This window comes from Amblyomma mixtum, chromosome 4, assembly GCF_055824585.1.
Source record: "Amblyomma mixtum isolate Tamu chromosome 4, ASM5582458v1, whole genome shotgun sequence".
Classification (NCBI taxonomy): Eukaryota; Metazoa; Arthropoda; class Arachnida; order Ixodida; family Ixodidae; genus Amblyomma; species Amblyomma mixtum.
Window position 1 is genome coordinate 155,816,712 of NC_143015.1, and position 17,305 is coordinate 155,834,016.

The 17,305-nt window shown below is 47.3% G+C and overlaps 1 protein-coding gene across 1 annotated transcript in view; it reads left to right on the top strand.

Annotated features, from left to right (window-relative positions):
• The window catches only part of mre11 (double strand break repair nuclease mre11), a 31,089-nt gene that overhangs the window by 2,729 nt on the left and 11,055 nt on the right, over positions 1-17,305 (top strand). The window contains exons 4-7 of the mRNA XM_089541009.1: positions 250-375; positions 3,165-3,346; positions 6,505-6,631; positions 16,827-17,004. Coding sequence (XP_089397135.1) covers positions 250-375; positions 3,165-3,346; positions 6,505-6,631; positions 16,827-17,004 — 613 coding nt within the window. The remainder of the gene's footprint in view (positions 1-249; positions 376-3,164; positions 3,347-6,504; positions 6,632-16,826; positions 17,005-17,305) is intronic.

A 17,305-nucleotide genomic window follows, 5' to 3' on the forward strand; every position in this document is an offset into this window, starting at 1 on the left:
TGCTGCTACTGGCTGTCAGTGATCGGGTCAGCCAGACATCAATGTGAAGTGTGCTAAATAGCTGAATGGTTGGAATAGTCTAGGCTTGTATGTAATTTATTCAGCACACGTCTGTGTATTTAACTCTTTGATACGCTATGTCCTCTTTGATACACTTCCAGTATGTCTACTCATGTAGGACAGCCTTAAGAGACTAATAATATGGTCAAACAGACAAAGAAGTAAATAGTTCTGCTTCATGTTCCTCAGGTGACGGATCTGACGAATGTGCGGCTGTCACCACTGCTGATGCGTAAAGGACGCATGCTTCTGGCACTCTACGGCCTGGGCTGGATCCGGGACGAGAGGTTGCACCGACTGTTTCGCGAGGGCAAGGTAACGACGGCGTTCTGGCATTTTCTTTTTTAGACCGAACCATAGACTGCAGCGAGTGCCATGGCAGAAGCCCAGGAATTTGTTGTACACCACATTTTTCCCCACGGCTACTGTATTGCATGATTGCAGTACAGTAACATTTTATGCAATGTATAGTATGTAATAATCCCCAAATTCATTATGTAATATGGCCGCCGCGGTGGCTCAGTGGTTATGGCGCTCGGCTGCTGACCCGAAAGACGCGGGTTTGATCCCGGCCACAGTGGAGGAATTTTGATGGAGGCGAAATTCTAGAGGCCCGTGTACTGTGCGATGTCAGCGCACGTTAAAGAACCCCAGGTGGTCGAAATTTCCGGAGCCCTTCACTACGGCGTCCCTCATAGCCCGAGTCGCTTTGGGACGTTAAACCCCCATAAACCATATTCCATCATTAGGTAATGTGCTCCGTATATACTATATGATGCCCTCGAAATAGAGAACCTGTGTGGACTTCGAATATAGGAATGAATGAACAAGTAAGTGAGTGAATGAATGAGTGAGCACATGGATGAATGAGTGAAGGGACGAGTGGATGAATGAATGAGTAAGGCGAAGTGAAATGAAGTGGTGAGAGCAAACTCAGGAAATTGTTGGCAGTTTTGAAGCGATGCGGGATAGCTTGGCAGGCACTGCTTGACATTAGTCGTGACTTCAGGATCACCATCAGCTTAACTGACTTACCTGACAACTTAACTGACAACTGCAAGCAGTTTAGAAATTTGCCTGTGTAGGGAGGTCAAGGCCAGCACGGGAGATGAACCATTGGCGGCCACTAATGAACATTTGTTCCACACTGAACTTAACTCACTTGGCTGTGGGGATGACAGTGATTGTGATGAGAAGTTATTCCGTTAAACATGTATGCACTACGCTTTTCACGTGTCAGCAGAACAATGCTGACAGTAACAAAGAATTTGAGTTTCTGCATCAGAGAGGAACACCTTCTAAGCCGGTGGTTGTCACTTATATACACCAACTCTCTCACAACCTCAAAAAAGTGGCTGGCAGGCACCAAGTGCCCTTGGTGTTCTCAGCGCCCAACAAGCTGTCCAAGCTATGCCCTTGCATCACTGGTTGTGCCGGCAGGGGCTGCAATAAAAAACATCGGATCGCCTACGCCAAATGTGCAATAGGTATGGTGTACTGCATCCCCCTCTCGTGTGGGGCTTCATACGTTGGCCAAACTAGCCGCTGTATTAATGACCGGCTACGGGAGCATGCCAAAAACATAGAAAATAACGACACTAATGTGAATCTTGTGCGGCACCTTGCTTAGTGTAAATGTAGGGTGGGAATTAGAGAAGACCACGATTCTTGGCAAGAGCGGTAATGATGAGGCAAGGCTCGTTTTAGAATCTTATCATATCAGAAAGCTGTCTGAACGTTGTGGCAGTAGCCGCCGCGGTGGCTCAGTGGTTACGGTGCTCGGCTGCTGACCCGAAAGACGCGGGTTCGATCCTGGCCGCGGCGGCTAGAATTTCTTTGGAGGAGAAATTCTAGAGGCCCGTGTACTGTGCGATGTCAGTGCACGTTAAAGAACCCCAGGTGGTCGAAATTTTCGGAGCTCTTCACTACGGCGTCTCTCATAGCCTGAGTCGCTTTGGGACGTTAAACCCCATAAACCAACCAACCTTTATTTCACGACTGACCATGCTACATAATTGCTCGTAGCAGACTGTTTTTACTTTACAGCCACTCATTATTAATTTAATTTTGCCATTTTTCTGGGCGGCTGCTGTATGTCTGAGTGGTCTTTTCTTGCATGCATGTTAGGCAGGAAGCCAAGATGCTCGGGGTTCCCCAGCACCTCTTGAAAGCTTTGGGGTTCCCTGAGGCTAAAAAGACTGGGAACCCCCGGTGTACACGGCGGCTGGCTTGGGTCTTAAAGGGACAGTGAGGAGAGCACTATTAATATTTTTTTTATAGCAAAATCCGATAGTTCGGCATGTCATGGCTTTGTTGCCACTTGGCCGGCAGCGAAAGATGCATTTATTTCTAAGAAATTTGGATTCGAAGTTGAAAAAGTTTTTCCCGCCGCTCTGATTCAAACTTGGGATTCTCCTATGATGACACAGGACTAAGTGACGTGAAACATGACGCGAACATGACGTGACGCAGACTCCGTGATTTCTGGCCGCCAGCAGTGCGGCCTAGCAGCAGCCGAAAAGAAAGCTACCGCCGGCCGCACGTTGAAGGCATCTATCGGCTATTGCGGCCGTCGCTACAGTCGCTTCGCTTACGTTTGCACCGGCGTTTTGCCAGCGTTACGATGGATCTCGTTCTCGAAGTCGTCAACGAAGTTCTCGCAAATAGACACCTTTAGAATACCGTGTACCTTGTTACCGCCAGCGGAATATTGGGAGCCGGTGAGCAGACGCTGATTGGTCCCGATGCTTCAGGCGCGCGCGTAGCTGCCGGGCTCGTGGCGCCATCTGGCGACGTCAAGGAGATTTGCGCATGCATAGGCTGCGCCTCAGTGATTTGTGGCTTCTCGGGTCCTAGAGTTGCTAGAACCATTGGTTCCAGCAACACTGCTTTGTCCTATGACGTCATCACGCTTGTACTTGCGAGTTTGGCCTGTGGCGGTGATACCTGTATTTTGGTTCTTGCTCTTTTCTATGTTGCAAGAGCTTTGTTGTCAGTATGAGTGGCATTTTTGTAATCAGGAGCTGGTGTTCTGTCGATGCAAGCCAACTTCAATTTCTCCTCAGTGTCCCTTTAACACAGCGTGCCGTTTTGGTTGTTGACAGGTGCGCATGCTGCGTCCCCGGGAGTGGACCGACAGCTGGTTCAACCTGCTGGTGCTGCACCAGAACCGGGCAAAGCACGGCCTCACCGATTACATCCCCGAGGCGTTCCTGGACGAGTTCCTCGACCTTGTCGTCTGGGGACACGAGCACGAGTGCCTCATAGACTGCGAGTTCAACGGCAGGTGCGTGAGTTCTACGAATTTGTGTGCTTCATTGGTCCCTGTGAGTAATTGTGTGCATTCTATAAGTAGAGAGACAAAGCAGAGAGCCAGGAGGCTGGACGAGATTAAGAAGTTTGCGGCGATCGGGTGACCACAGCTGGCTCAAGACAGGGTCAGTTGAAGGTCAATGGGATGTGTACATAAGCTACCCATGGTGTTATGCTCCAAATAAGTATGGCAGCGCGTGCAATCATTTATTTATTTATTTATTACCTCAAAGGCCCCGGTTGTGGGGCATTACATGAGGGATGGGCGGATTACATGCAGATTATATAAAGATTACAGAGTACATAAAGATCAGGATACATAAAGATTACTGATTACATAAGGATGTCCTCAATCTTTTTCTTGAAGTCGATGCAGTTGACGATGAGTACGGCTTCCGGCGGCAGATCGTTCCAGTCCCGAGATGATATGACAAAAAAAGAAAAAAAGGAAATGAGATGTAGTTCTTGCAGCGGGTGGGTATACGGTCTTGATGTGGTTGTTGCAGCTAGAAGGACGATGAGCTGTTGATATGATAGATGATCCTAAAGGTGAATGATAGAACTTGTGGAATAGGCATAGTCGAGATATTTTTCTTCTAGTTTCAAGGTTAGGCAAGGATGCTCTGGATTTTAAAGAGGACACGCTAGTATAGTAAGAGTAGTCACAATAAATAAAACGGATTCAAGTTCAAGTTTATTGCACACAAAAAATATACAAAGTTCACGGTGAATGAGGCATCTGGATCCTTAGCCAGTGGCTAGTTTCGGATCCATTACAAACATGTTACAAATCTAGGCAGTTGAACAAGGCTGAACATACAAAACTTATAACTAATATAATGCAATAAAAATAATCAATTCAACAGTAAGGGGAGGTGTATTGTTCTGATAGCATGTACTTTTTTAGAGCAGGTGCAATGTTCGAGATGGACTTAATGCTGAATGGGATGATATTCCAAACTTTAGTGCTGACAAATGCTATGCTTCTACGTCCGTATACATTGTGTGTTGTGGGTAAATTGAGGTTATTGTTGTCAGCGTGTCTAGTGTGACTTGAAGGAAGCTTCAGAATGGAAGAATTGTAAGGCATATCCGCTTTAATAATAGTGCTCACCAAGATTGCGCGGTTTTGAACTTTTTCAAGGATTATAGAAAGGTTAGATTGATGAGGATCCCATACTGCTGATGCGAATTCTAGTTTAGGTCGGACGAATGTTTTATAAGCTAATCATGGTAGGGGAGGGGGCAGGGTGAGGCACATTTATTGTTGTCACTTTCCTGCTGTGGTGAAGAAAGACTAGAGAGGGAGTTTTGCTTCAGAAAATATTTCAGAAATTTGTTCACCCATTTCATTTTCTTCGTGTCTGTGGTTTTTGTTAACCAGATGGATCACTTTAATCTCACAGTGGCTCACTTAAAATAGTAGGATGAGGGGCTTGTTAAGCTAAGTATATATGAAAGGTCTCACAGGTCATTGTTAATTTATTTTGTACTTTACGTACCGGAGTTTCACGTTCCTAAACTCCTTATTTAGTATTTATTTATTTATTTACAGTACCCCTAAAGGCCCTCGTGTGAGGGTATTACATAGGGGGGGGGGGTGATACAAGCATAAAAATATGGCAGAGGCACTTGAAACAAAATACACGTAATAATGAATTAAAGCTAGTAATGTACACAAATAACACAACAAATAACGCACAATAAAATACTCAGTAAATGCACATAATAAAACAAAAATACCAAATCTGTTAGTCCATGGTTTGCTTTAACGAATGCTGAAACGATTGTAGGTTAACCTCAGTAGCTATGTGTGATGGCAAGTTAGTCCAGTCTATTATAGTGCGAGGAATGAATGATTTCACGTAGAGCAATGAACGGCATGTGATGCATTTTATTTTGTTATCGTGGTCGCGGCGAGGAAAGACTGCAGGGTGTGGCAAAAAGAAGTCATCGTGGAGGGTGGGATGGTGATACAGTTTGTGAAGTAAGGTTAGGCGAGCGAAATGGCGTCGACATGATAGCGGTTCCAACTCGGCACGTTGTTTTAATGCTGTGACACTGGTGAAGCGTGAATAATCTGAAAAGATGAAGCGAACATCATGGTTTTGCAGGGATTCAATGTTGTATATGATGTAAGCTTGTTGAGGGTCCCATATGGCAGAAGCATACTCAACTTTCGGGCAGATTAGCATGATGTAAGCAAGTTTTTTTTAAGTGTGAAGGCGCGTGTTTGAGATTACGCCTAAGAAGGCATAATCTCAAACACGCGCACATGGGGTGATTTTTTTCCTACTTTTGTCTTTTTCTACTTTTTGTGGATTTATTTAGTGCGTGACACGTGTTACATGGTTGCATTTTGACTCTCTCTTGTCCAGTCTCCTGTCTCCACTCATTATTTGCCCATCCATCCACTCAGATGCACACGTGCACTTTTGCAAAGCTCAGTCCACCTATCCTTTGCACAGGTAGACTGAGTGCACCCGCTGCAGTGACTCATTGGTTAGTGCAGTCAGGTACTGGGCCAGAGGACCCAAGTTCAATCCCAGTCGTGGCAGCCACATTTCAATGGGCTGCAGTGACTCATTGGTTAGTGCAGTCAGGTACTGGGCCAGAGGACCCAAGTTCAGTCCCAGTCGTGGCAGCCACATTTCAATGGAGGCAAAACGTGAAAGGTGTCTGTGTGCTATGTGATGTCAGCAAACCTTAGAGAACCTCAGGTGGTCTAAATCCGGAGCTCTCTGGTGTCCTTCAAAGCGTGAGTCGCTTTGGGATATTAAATCTGACATAACACATAACGTTGTGCACAGGTGCACCTGTGTGGACGCCGAACGTCGTGGAATGGACCAATATCCATTATACAGCTGATGCTGTAGTACACATGGGCTTGAGTTGAAGCCCCCATCCTCATGAGTACATGTCTAAGCTTACCTGGAAAGCAGAGGGGCACTAGCGTATTTACGAGCGTAGATGATAGACTTGAAGATTGGTAGCTTTGGTAAGAGAATTGCAACGAGAAAGTGCCCTGTACTACATGGAGGAATACCCTGCTGCAATTCGTGTAGCGCGGTAATCAAGATGTTGCGCAGTTTAGCCTGCAAGCTCTTTTGACTCTTTATTACTTGCTTGTAGGTTCTTTGTGACTCAACCGGGCAGCCCTGTTGCCACGTCCCTGTGCCCGGGTGAGGCTGCTGCAAAGCACGTGGGCATCGTGGAGATCACCCTGACCGAGGGCAAGAAGTCACACAAGCTCACCAAGGTACGCTGGGGCAGGACTGTCTTGTGACTACTCGCTCACTTGTTTGATGCACAACTGTTATGTGTGGCATTATCAAAATATTGTTGTTCCTTAACCCTTTGAAGGTTTTTGCCGTATATGTACGGCGGCGGTTTTCTGTCCCGCAAGGTCTTTGCCGTATGGGTACGGTTTCGATCTTCCGTTTGAAATTTTGCGCCAAAAGAACAATGCGTCCTCACTGGGGGGTGCTGCCACCTCTTAGGACTTACAAGAAGTGTTTGAATTTTGTGCTGCCTTCTTACGGAGATAAGCAGAACTTATGTCTAGCTTTAGCGCGGCGGCACAGACTGCGGCAACACCCCTTTTGTAGTTTTGGTTTCGCCGCGTGATCGCAACGGAGTCGCACGAAATTTGAGTTTTCTTTTTGTCAGCACTATCTTGCAGGGGCTGCCGAAGTTGATTTCTATCTTTATTGGCGCTGCTCTTAGCTTGCTTATCACCGTTGCTCGCGAGGTATTCTCGCTCTCTGCGGCAAAGCGCCTACGAGGTTTCGATTCCGCCGCGGGATCACAACGGAGTCGTGCGAAACGTGTTTTGTCTTTGTGGGCACTCTCTTGCAGAGGCGGCGAAAGTTGATTTCTACCTTTATTGGTGCTGCTCTTAGCTTGCTTATCACTGTTGCTATTCTATTCTGTTGAGCATTTTCCAGTTGTGAGTGATGCTGTCACCAAAGTACTGTTCCTAATTTTTTTTTTACTATTTATTCTCGATTATATACGTCTTGTAGATTCAAGATCCGCAATAAAGTAATTTGACCACCTGGGAAAGTTTTTTCTTCAAAATAATTCGACCCTCAAAGGGTTAGAAGGAGCAAAGTGCAGGCCATGAGAAAAAGAAAAAGAAAATAGCGCGCATGTTTCTCGCCTTTGCCCTCCTGTTGTTGTTCTGAACATCGCAGCAAGTCAAATCATCTTAAAAACCAGTCAAAAGATGCAACACAGCCAGCAGAAAAGAAGAACACGAGACAAGGCTGGACTAGCAACTGAAATTTTAATGAAGGGAAGAGGCAAAAGAAAACTCGCATAAAGATGTGCATGCACATAATGCAAAGCAGTGAAAAGGGGGATCACGAATGACAATCAGAATGGGGTGGAGCGCATATGGCAGGTTTTCTCAGATCATGAATGGCACTTTACAAATAAGCCTCAAGAGAAAAGTATACAACAGCTGTATCTTACCGGCACCCACCTAGGGGGCAGAAACGTGGAGGCTAACAAAGAGGGTTCAGCTTAAGTTAGGGGCAACACAGCGAGCTATGGAAAGGAAAATGATAGGTGCAACGTTAAGAGATCGGAAGAGGGCGGAGTAGGTGAGGGAACAAACGCGGGTTAATGATATCCTAGTTGAAATTAAGAGGAAGAAGTGGGTTTGGGCAGGGTATGTAATGCGAAGGCAAGATAACCGCTGGTCCTTAAGGGTAACGGAGTTAAGTCCAAGAGAAGGCAAGCGTAGCAGGGGGCGGCAGAAAATTAGGTGGGCGGATGAGATTAAGAAATTTGCGGGAATATGGTGGCTGTGGCTGGCGAAGGACTGGGTCAATTGGAGAGACATGGGAGAGGCCCTGCAGTGGGCGTAGTCAGGCTGATGATGATGATGATTGTGCAAGTGCACCATATAAAAAGCAGATTCGTCCCAGTGAAGGTTGACAGCTGGCTTTGACACACACTCGCCACAAACCGCCCAGTCGCCAGCCTTGTTGAAAGTCAGATCAGATTCTTTTCCCCTCTTCTTCTCATCTCTTTCCTCACTCCCCTTGATTCAGCCAGATCACTCACTCAGATCGCTCACTCAGATCACTCAGTTTATTTTCACTGTACACATGTGGTGATCAGATCAACTTGTGCAGGGTGCAGCCTCTCTGCACACCACCTGCCACTGTTCTCCCCAGTTCTCATTGTCTGCACTCGACTCTCCTGTTCATCACCTCCTTTCCCGCAATCCTCCTCACCCGACAGGCCCTGTGGTTACTGTGCCTTCCTTGTCTTGGCTCTTCTGTACACATCTACGCAAAGAAGCGATGGGCTTTGCTCGACTCCCAGAACTAAACAACTGACACATACACGACATATACACGGCAGTCATTCTACCTGTGCGTGGGGGCAAACCAATGGGCACGCCCAACACATTGTTTGTAAACAGGCAGAGGAGGTCCACCTCTACTGTTGAGTCTTATACAAATTGTCTTTTAACGCGATGGTGTTAAAGGCCCTGTTGTCCAGAGAATCTGGTGTAGGCGTTGTGAGCGAAAAATCATGATCATGACTCTGGCAGGTGGGGCTCAGAGAGCAACCTAGGAGGTAGGTGGGTGACTTAGGTCACGTGACCGTGCAGCGTCATTGCAACCTGCCCACCATGGCATGTGGCAGTTACAGTCAAGCCCACTTATAACAATACTGGTTATAACAATATATCAGATATAACAATGGTCAGTCATGGTACCATCAGCTTTTCCATGTGTTCTATGGTAAAATAAACTGCTTATAGCAATGCTGTCAAGGCACATTATTGGTTATAACAATCAAACCTTTTCATTAAGTGTCAACCGTAATAGAAAAAAAAACAAGGAAATGCTACAACCACACCAGCAAAACCATGCTTACAACTCAAAAGTGCGCACGTGTGGGGCCGACCAATGGACTAAGCTGGCGCAGCAATGCCACGAAAGCAAAAGAGGCAGGCGTCATCATGTCAGGAGAGCTGCTGCATTGCTGCATTGGCTATGTGCGCCATGTGTACCCCTAATCAGTCAGTGCAGCGTGCATGCATGCAGCCAGCACGGTTTTTCTCTTGTCAGCTGTCACCGCACACTTAGTTCTGCATGCTCGTTGAATTTCCCGTAAGAATCACTTCCGGAAAGCCAGCTTGATTCCTGTGACGTGGAGGTGCGCGAAGCTCCCGGTGGCGCAGTGATTGCGGTGCTTTGGTCATCGGTAAACGGTGAACATTGTTCCGGTTCCCTGAAGTTCGAATTAACCTGCTTTTACAGGCATTAGAACAGTCAAACCCCTCCGGGTATTTACTGTCAATAAATGCTCTGAAGTTTGTCATCTCTTCTTTTTTTCAGCACAACCCTGTTATAACAATTATTGGTTATAACAATGGTACTATTTCCATGGCACTTGAATATTGTTATAAGTGGGCTTGACTGTATATTAATTATTGGTTGCTCCTCGGGAAGAGCAATCTGCATGCGCCAGGAGGAGTATGCAGACTCCCAGGGATCTAAGAATGACCTTCTGCATATGACACTGCGGTCAGGCCTGATGTGTCTAAGCATGAGCAGTCCTTGAAACATGGACAGTCCACTGCACGAACAGAGCAGGAATGGTGATTGGTTAGCCATAAAAAGGCTGTCGCCAGTTCTTGGCGTGCACGTTTCGAATGGCGTATTCCAATTGCCGATCCGGAGCAGAGCCCTGAATTCGCCAAGAAGCACAAAACATGTCTCGGTCGATAAGAAGTTGGGATTTTAATACAAATCACCTTGAAGCATGCTCTTTTGTTCACGGAGCAAGAAGACATGCTCTGGATTGCCAATTGGAATGTGCCATAAGCCTCTGTCACAGCTTCGTTAAATCCGGTTTCATCCTTTCTTTCTTCTTCCTTTTTTAAGGGGGGACACTGGTCTTGAAAAAAAAATGTTTATTAATGAAGTCACAGTTATGAAATCTTCAGGGCTTATGTATTTTTGTGTGCTGATTCTAAATATGTCATTTAATTTCATGTAAAACAATTCCTTGAGCACTTATGCACTTTTTATGCTAGTATTTTGCGGAGAGTTTTGAAGAAAATTTGTTGCGGGAAACTCGCTGAAATGTATGCCATTGGGTTCTCTTGACACCAAGGAATACAATAAGGGTGAAATTGCCTTCCTGCCTATCATAGAACTTAAGTTATAGTAGAGTATTGAACGTGTCGCTTGAGAAATGAGAGGGAAAATGTGTATTCCTGTGTGTGAAGTGGCAGCTTCAGTACCCTACTACTGAAGTTCTGTGAGAGCCAGGATGATAATTTTACCCTTATTGCATTCCTTGGTGTCAAGAGAACCCAATGGCATACATTTCAGCGAGTTTCCTGCAGCAAATTTTCTTCAAAACTCTCCGCAAAATACTTGCATAAAAAGTGCATAAGTGCTCAAGGAATTGTTTTTACATGAAATTAAAAGACATATCTAATATCAGCGCACAAAAATACATGTCAAAAGAAAACATTCGACAGAAGTCTGTCTGGTTGGGAAATTTAATGTTAGGAGAAGGTAAGTGACGCCAACCAAGTAAAATACAGGAAAAACACGACGTTTCGGGACCGGCTCGGCCCCTTCTTCACGGTGTGACTACGGGCGAGCGCAGCTTGGCTTTTTTAAGCCCCTGTGTGGAGGACCTGCGGGTCAATGGCCGCAGCCCATGGACGTAGGATGAGGGGAGAGTCCCCAGGGAACGATTAACATTCTCTCGTGTTTGCTGTATGTGCCACGACTCGAGTAGAAGCCTCCTGTGTGGGTTAGCTTCCGTTTCCAATACAATGGTGCTGTCGAAGTCAATTGGGTGGTCACACCCTTCACAGTGTTCGGCCACGGCGCTGCGTTGACGATTCATGTGACGGACGTCCGCTTTGTGTTGGTTCATCCTTTCCGCGAAGTTCTTCGTTTCCCCTATGTACGACGCCGGGCAGACGGAACACGGAATTTTGTACACGACGCCCTGGGCCTTTTCTCTGGGCTGCCGGTTTTTTGGGCGGGGGAGAAGGCGACCGATAGTGCTGGTCGGTTTGTGCGTTGTCAGCACCCCTTCTTTTCCGAGAATGCGACCGAGCGTCTCGCTCACGCCTCTCACGTAGGGGATGCAAACACGTTTCCGCTTCTGGCATGCGTCTGAGGAAATAATAGACCGGATTTTGTTTTGCCTTTCTTGTTTCCTGATAATGCGCCGGATGAATGAGCTTGGGTAGCCGTTCTTTTGGAGGTCAGAAATGACTCGGTTCTTCTCCTTCCTTTTATCTTCACTTGAGGAACATATGGAGTCGGCTCTCTTCAGTAATGACGTCACGACAGATGCTTTGTGCGGGATGGGATGGTTCGAATCGAAATGTAGGTACCGTCCTGTGTGGGTTGGCTTCCTGTGCACCGAGGACTGCAGGCCTTTGTCGTGCCTTGTAAGTAGGACATCCAGAAAAGGCAGGCTGCCCTGCTGTTCATGTTCAACAGTAAATTGTATGGCCGGTTCAACTGAATTTAGATGACTCTGGAGGTTTTCTATCTCTGAGGTTTTCACCACACAAAAGCAGTCGTCTACATAACGGAGGAATAACTTTGGCTTGGGATTAAAGGAGGAGAGGGCCCGGCTTTCGACGTCTTCCATGGTTAGGTTAGCCACTGTGACTGAAATTGATGCCCCCATAGCAGTTCCGGTTGTTTGCTTGAAAAATTCTCCGTTGTAGGTGAAAAAGGTACTGCGCAGACAGAGGTCGAGAAGGCGACATACCTCATCGACGTTGAGTGGAGTTCTCTCGTGCAGCGTTTGGTCGTTTTCGAGTGCGCGGCGAGCAACTCATCAGGAAACAAGAAAGGCAAAACAAAATCCGGTCTATTATTTCCTCAGACGCATGCCAGAAGCGGAAACGTGTTTGCATCCCCTACGTGAGAGGCGTGAGCGAGACGCTCGGTCGCATTCTCGGAAAAGAAGGGGTGCTGACAACGCACAAACCGACCAGCACTATCGGTCGCCTTCTCCCCCGCCCAAAAAACCGGCAGCCCAGAGAAAAGGCCCAGGGCGTCGTGTACAAAATTCCGTGTTCCGTCTGCCCGGCGTCGTACATAGGGGAAACGAAGAACTTCGCGGAAAGGATGAACCAACACAAAGCGGACGTCCGTCACATGAATCGTCAACGCAGCGCCGTGGCCGAACACTGTGAAGGGTGTGACCACCCAATTGACTTCGACAGCACCATTGTATTGGAAACGGAAGCTAACCCACACAGGAGGCTTCTACTCGAGTCGTGGCACATACAGCAAACACGAGAGAATGTTAATCGTTCCCTGGGGACTCTCCCCTCATCCTACGTCCATGGGCTGCGGCCATTGACCCGCAGGTCCTCCACACAGGGGCTTAAAAAAGCCAAGCTGCGCTCGCCCGTAGTCACACCGTGAAGAAGGGGCCGAGCCGGTCCCGAAACGTCGTGTTTTTCCTGTATTTTACTTGGTTGGCGTCACTTACCTTCTCCTAACACTAAATTTCCCAACCAGACAGACTTCTGTCGAATGTTTTCTTTTGAGTCTATACGCCAAGACTTCGGCATCGAGACCATGCAGCTAGTGAAGCGATACGTCAACATCACCAAGAGTATTGCTGTCTTCCGGACACATCTAAACTTCAACAAGACCTGCAAGGAAAAGGATGTGATACCCGTGAGCCTTCGCCTAAAGCGCCCTGTAACCACCGCAGAAGGCCTGCGGCTGGTGTCCAAAACGGAGCAACAGTTATTAAGTGCGCGGATACACGAGTGCCATTCCGTTCTCCGCAAAAAGGAGCTGGACCGGTTCTTCGCGCGCCGCCAACTAGAACACAGGATGCCTGAGCTCTTCCCGCGGGTGGACGCCTTTGCCATGGAAGCGGCCTCCACTGCAGCCAACAAACATCGTGAGTGTCAAAACAAGAAGTTGTTTGCCCTACAGCAGCGGCAGAAGAAACAGCCTGACCCCCATAACTCTGGCTTTGTAAAGAACCTCTCCTCCCGTCGCTTAACACCGCCCGAATCCTCTGTTCTCGCAAAAGGACATGGATTCAACATATCATCTGGTCCCGCCCTCCCAAAACTAGTCGCGGCTGTTGAAGATGCGATCCAGCACCTGGAGCCGCACGTCAGGGAAGAGGTCCGCCTGAAAGCGATTGGTGTCATCGCCAAGGTACCCCCCAAATTTCCGAGCAATCTGTCTCAACTGGAACGAAAAGCCCTACGCGGTCTCAGGGACGACACCGACATCGTCATACTCCCGGCAGACAAGGGCAACTCTACAGTGGTGATGGACCGACGCGACTACGAGGAGAAGGCGTCAGCCCTTTTGAGCAGTGGGGCGTATGAGAAGGTTCGCAAGGATCCGACTTCAAACACTCAGGCAACACTCAACAAAACCCTGGCAGAGATGTTCAAGCGGCATCCTGATTTCAAATGGCTTTACCTCCGCCTCATCTCCAGAAACGGCTCAGCTCCAGGTTTTTACGGGCTACCTAAAACTCACAAACCTGGCGTCCCCCTTCGGCCAATTGTAGACTTCACCCTGTCTCCTCTGCGACGTCTCTCTGACTACCTGCACAAGGTACTGGCGCCGCTCGCCGGCAGAACACCCACGCATGTACAGAATTCGCGGCATTTCGTCCAACTTGTCTCGAACCTTACCGTGGAGGAAGACGAAAGCCTAGTCTCGTTTGACGTGGTGTCGCTATTTACCTGCGTACCGGTTCCCCTTGCTGTGTCCGTTGCTCGCCGCGCACTCGAAAACGACCAAACGCTGCACGAGAGAACTCCACTCAACGTCGATGAGGTATGTCGCCTTCTCGACCTCTGTCTGCGCAGTACCTTTTTCACCTACAACGGAGAATTTTTCAAGCAAACAACCGGAACTGCTATGGGGGCATCAATTTCAGTCACAGTGGCTAACCTAACCATGGAAGACGTCGAAAGCCGGGCCCTCTCCTCCTTTAATCCCAAGCCAAAGTTATTCCTCCGTTATGTAGACGACTGCTTTTGTGTGGTGAAAACCTCAGAGATAGAAAACCTCCAGAGTCATCTAAATTCAGTTGAACCGGCCATACAATTTACTGTTGAACATGAACAGCAGGGCAGCCTGCCTTTTCTGGATGTCCTACTTACAAGGCACGACAAAGGCCTGCAGTCCTCGGTGCACAGGAAGCCAACCCACACAGGACGGTACCTACATTTCGATTCGAACCATCCCATCCCGCACAAAGCATCTGTCGTGACGTCATTACTGAAGAGAGCCGACTCCATATGTTCCTCAAGTGAAGATAAAAGGAAGGAGAAGAACCGAGTCATTTCTGACCTCCAAAAGAACGGCTACCCAAGCTCATTCATCCGGCGCATTATCAGGAAACAAGAAAGGCAAAACAAAATCCGGTCTATTATTTCCTCAGACGCATGCCAGAAGCGGAAACGTGTTTGCATCCCCTACGTGAGAGGCGTGAGCGAGACGCTCGGTCGCATTCTCGGAAAAGAAGGGGTGCTGACAACGCACAAACCGACCAGCACTATCGGTCGCCTTCTCCCCCGCCCAAAAAACCGGCAGCCCAGAGAAAAGGCCCAGGGCGTCGTGTACAAAATTCCGTGTTCCGTCTGCCCGGCGTCGTACATAGGGGAAACGAAGAACTTCGCGGAAAGGATGAACCAACACAAAGCGGACGTCCGTCACATGAATCGTCAACGCAGCGCCGTGGCCGAACACTGTGAAGGGTGTGACCACCCAATTGACTTCGACAGCACCATTGTATTGGAAACGGAAGCTAACCCACACAGGAGGCTTCTACTCGAGTCGTGGCACATACAGCAAACACGAGAGAATGTTAATCGTTCCCTGGGGACTCTCCCCTCATCCTACGTCCATGGGCTGCGGCCATTGACCCGCAGGTCCTCCACACAGGGGCTTAAAAAAGCCAAGCTGCGCTCGCCCGTAGTCACACCGTGAAGAAGGGGCCGAGCCGGTCCCGAAACGTCGTGTTTTTCCTGTATTTTACTTGGTTGGCGTCACTTACCTTCTCCTAACAAAAATACATGTGCCCTGAAAATTTCATAACTGTGACTAAATTAATAAAATTTTATTTTCAAGACCAGTGTCCCCCCTTAAGTTAGATAAATTCGTACTAATTGCCTCAGGGGGCCATGCAGAAGGCCTGATGAAGCTATGCCACCTCCACAACACAGCGTGTATTGTAAAGAGATGGTATTTAACAGTATTTAAACACTGCAGCGGTGGCCTTGTGGGTTGAGCATCCGCTTTGCATGCAGGAGGTGCAGGGTTCGATACCCAGTGCCGGAGGGTACTCACCAGCCAAAGCTGCCCAAGAAATACCTTGTGCCATGGTGTTCTTTGACCAAAGCCGCCTTTGCGCCATCCATTATCAGTATCACTATTCAAAACAGCACAGACTTATAGATGGGGTAGGCGCTAACGCTTGTCATGTCTGTGTATCTTGATCGTGGTTTAAGGGATGATGAGGTCTTAAAACTATTTTTTTATTTCAGGCACAATCCTAATCATAGTTTCTACGAATGTGTGCTTTTTTATTTAGTGTCCAAATCTGAGATTAGATTTCGAATAGCTCAACTAGAATATGAGATGTAAGAGGGTTTGTGGTTTTAATTAGGCATTTGGTTACTGGCCGTTAGCCAAGAGAATGTTTATAAATTATTACAAATTTTTTCAGAAATGCGTCACTGAGACGCACTTTGTGCGGTGATGCTGTTGTTACACTTGACTCAGGGAAAATATAGTGGTAAAAAATATATATATGAATAGAACGTAAATTGGTTTGGCTGGTAATTTAGGAAAACAATTAAATAAATTTACTGCATAACTTAAGCTGGTAAATATAGCGCCACTGCACAGCTTTACTCCTCCTACATAAATTGATACCAAGCTCATCTCAGTTGCCCACGGCAAACCAGAGAAAAGGCCCGTAAAGCAGAGACTGTAGCTGTAAAATTGCAAACGGAGATAGAGACTTGAAGTCATTTTGCACTTAGTGAGTCACAGGAAAATGTCTGTAGAATTGTCTGCTCTGCTCTGATATGGTGTTAACCGAAAGGGCATAAAACAAGCTTTCAAACGGTAGCAGAATGATGGCAGTTGGAGAGTGGTTTCAGAATTGTCATCGCGGAAATGGAACATCATTTCGAAGCTCGTACTTCATTTTTCAGCCATGTGACTCTAAAAATACTCGTTTTTTCTGCACCTTGTTATTGTTTTGGGGTGGCTAGTTCGTGGAGGTATAGACCGATGTATATTTAGTGCGAAAAACTATTTTTCGAAAAATTGACTCTTGTGATTTTTTGTGATCTTAAGACCTTCATCCCCGATCAAGCTCACCAGAAATCACATCTTGATATGCTTGAAACTAACCAACTGAACTGCGTGCTTCTTGCCTAGATTCCTCTGAAGACTGTGCGGCCCTTCTACATCAAGACAGTCTCACTGTTTGACCTTGAAGAGCGAATCGCATCCATGGGTAGGCGAGGACAAGACAAGACCTTTGCTGAGCACGCACTCGACTTTTGTGTGCGGCACGTCGAAGACCTAATCGACCAGAGCATCCGCGAGCGCTCTAGTAAGCATTTTAAATTCAAACCATTTTAATTATCAGTGTTTGGAGTTGTCACGAGAGAACTTCCCCGACGATAACTTTTACCACAAATAGTACAGTTGCAGCCATTATGACTTGTTACACCCAGGTGGTAACGCTAATGCCGTTCGCGCTTCATGGCAGTTGGGTGTGTCATGGTACACACTGTAGCAAGCTCTACTTGTACCACTGACAGCTGGACACACATAGCTTTTTACCAGCATGGGTCTCTCATAGCTTCCTGGGGAAATGTCTGACCGCATCTTGCGTGTTCTGAGTCGTACTG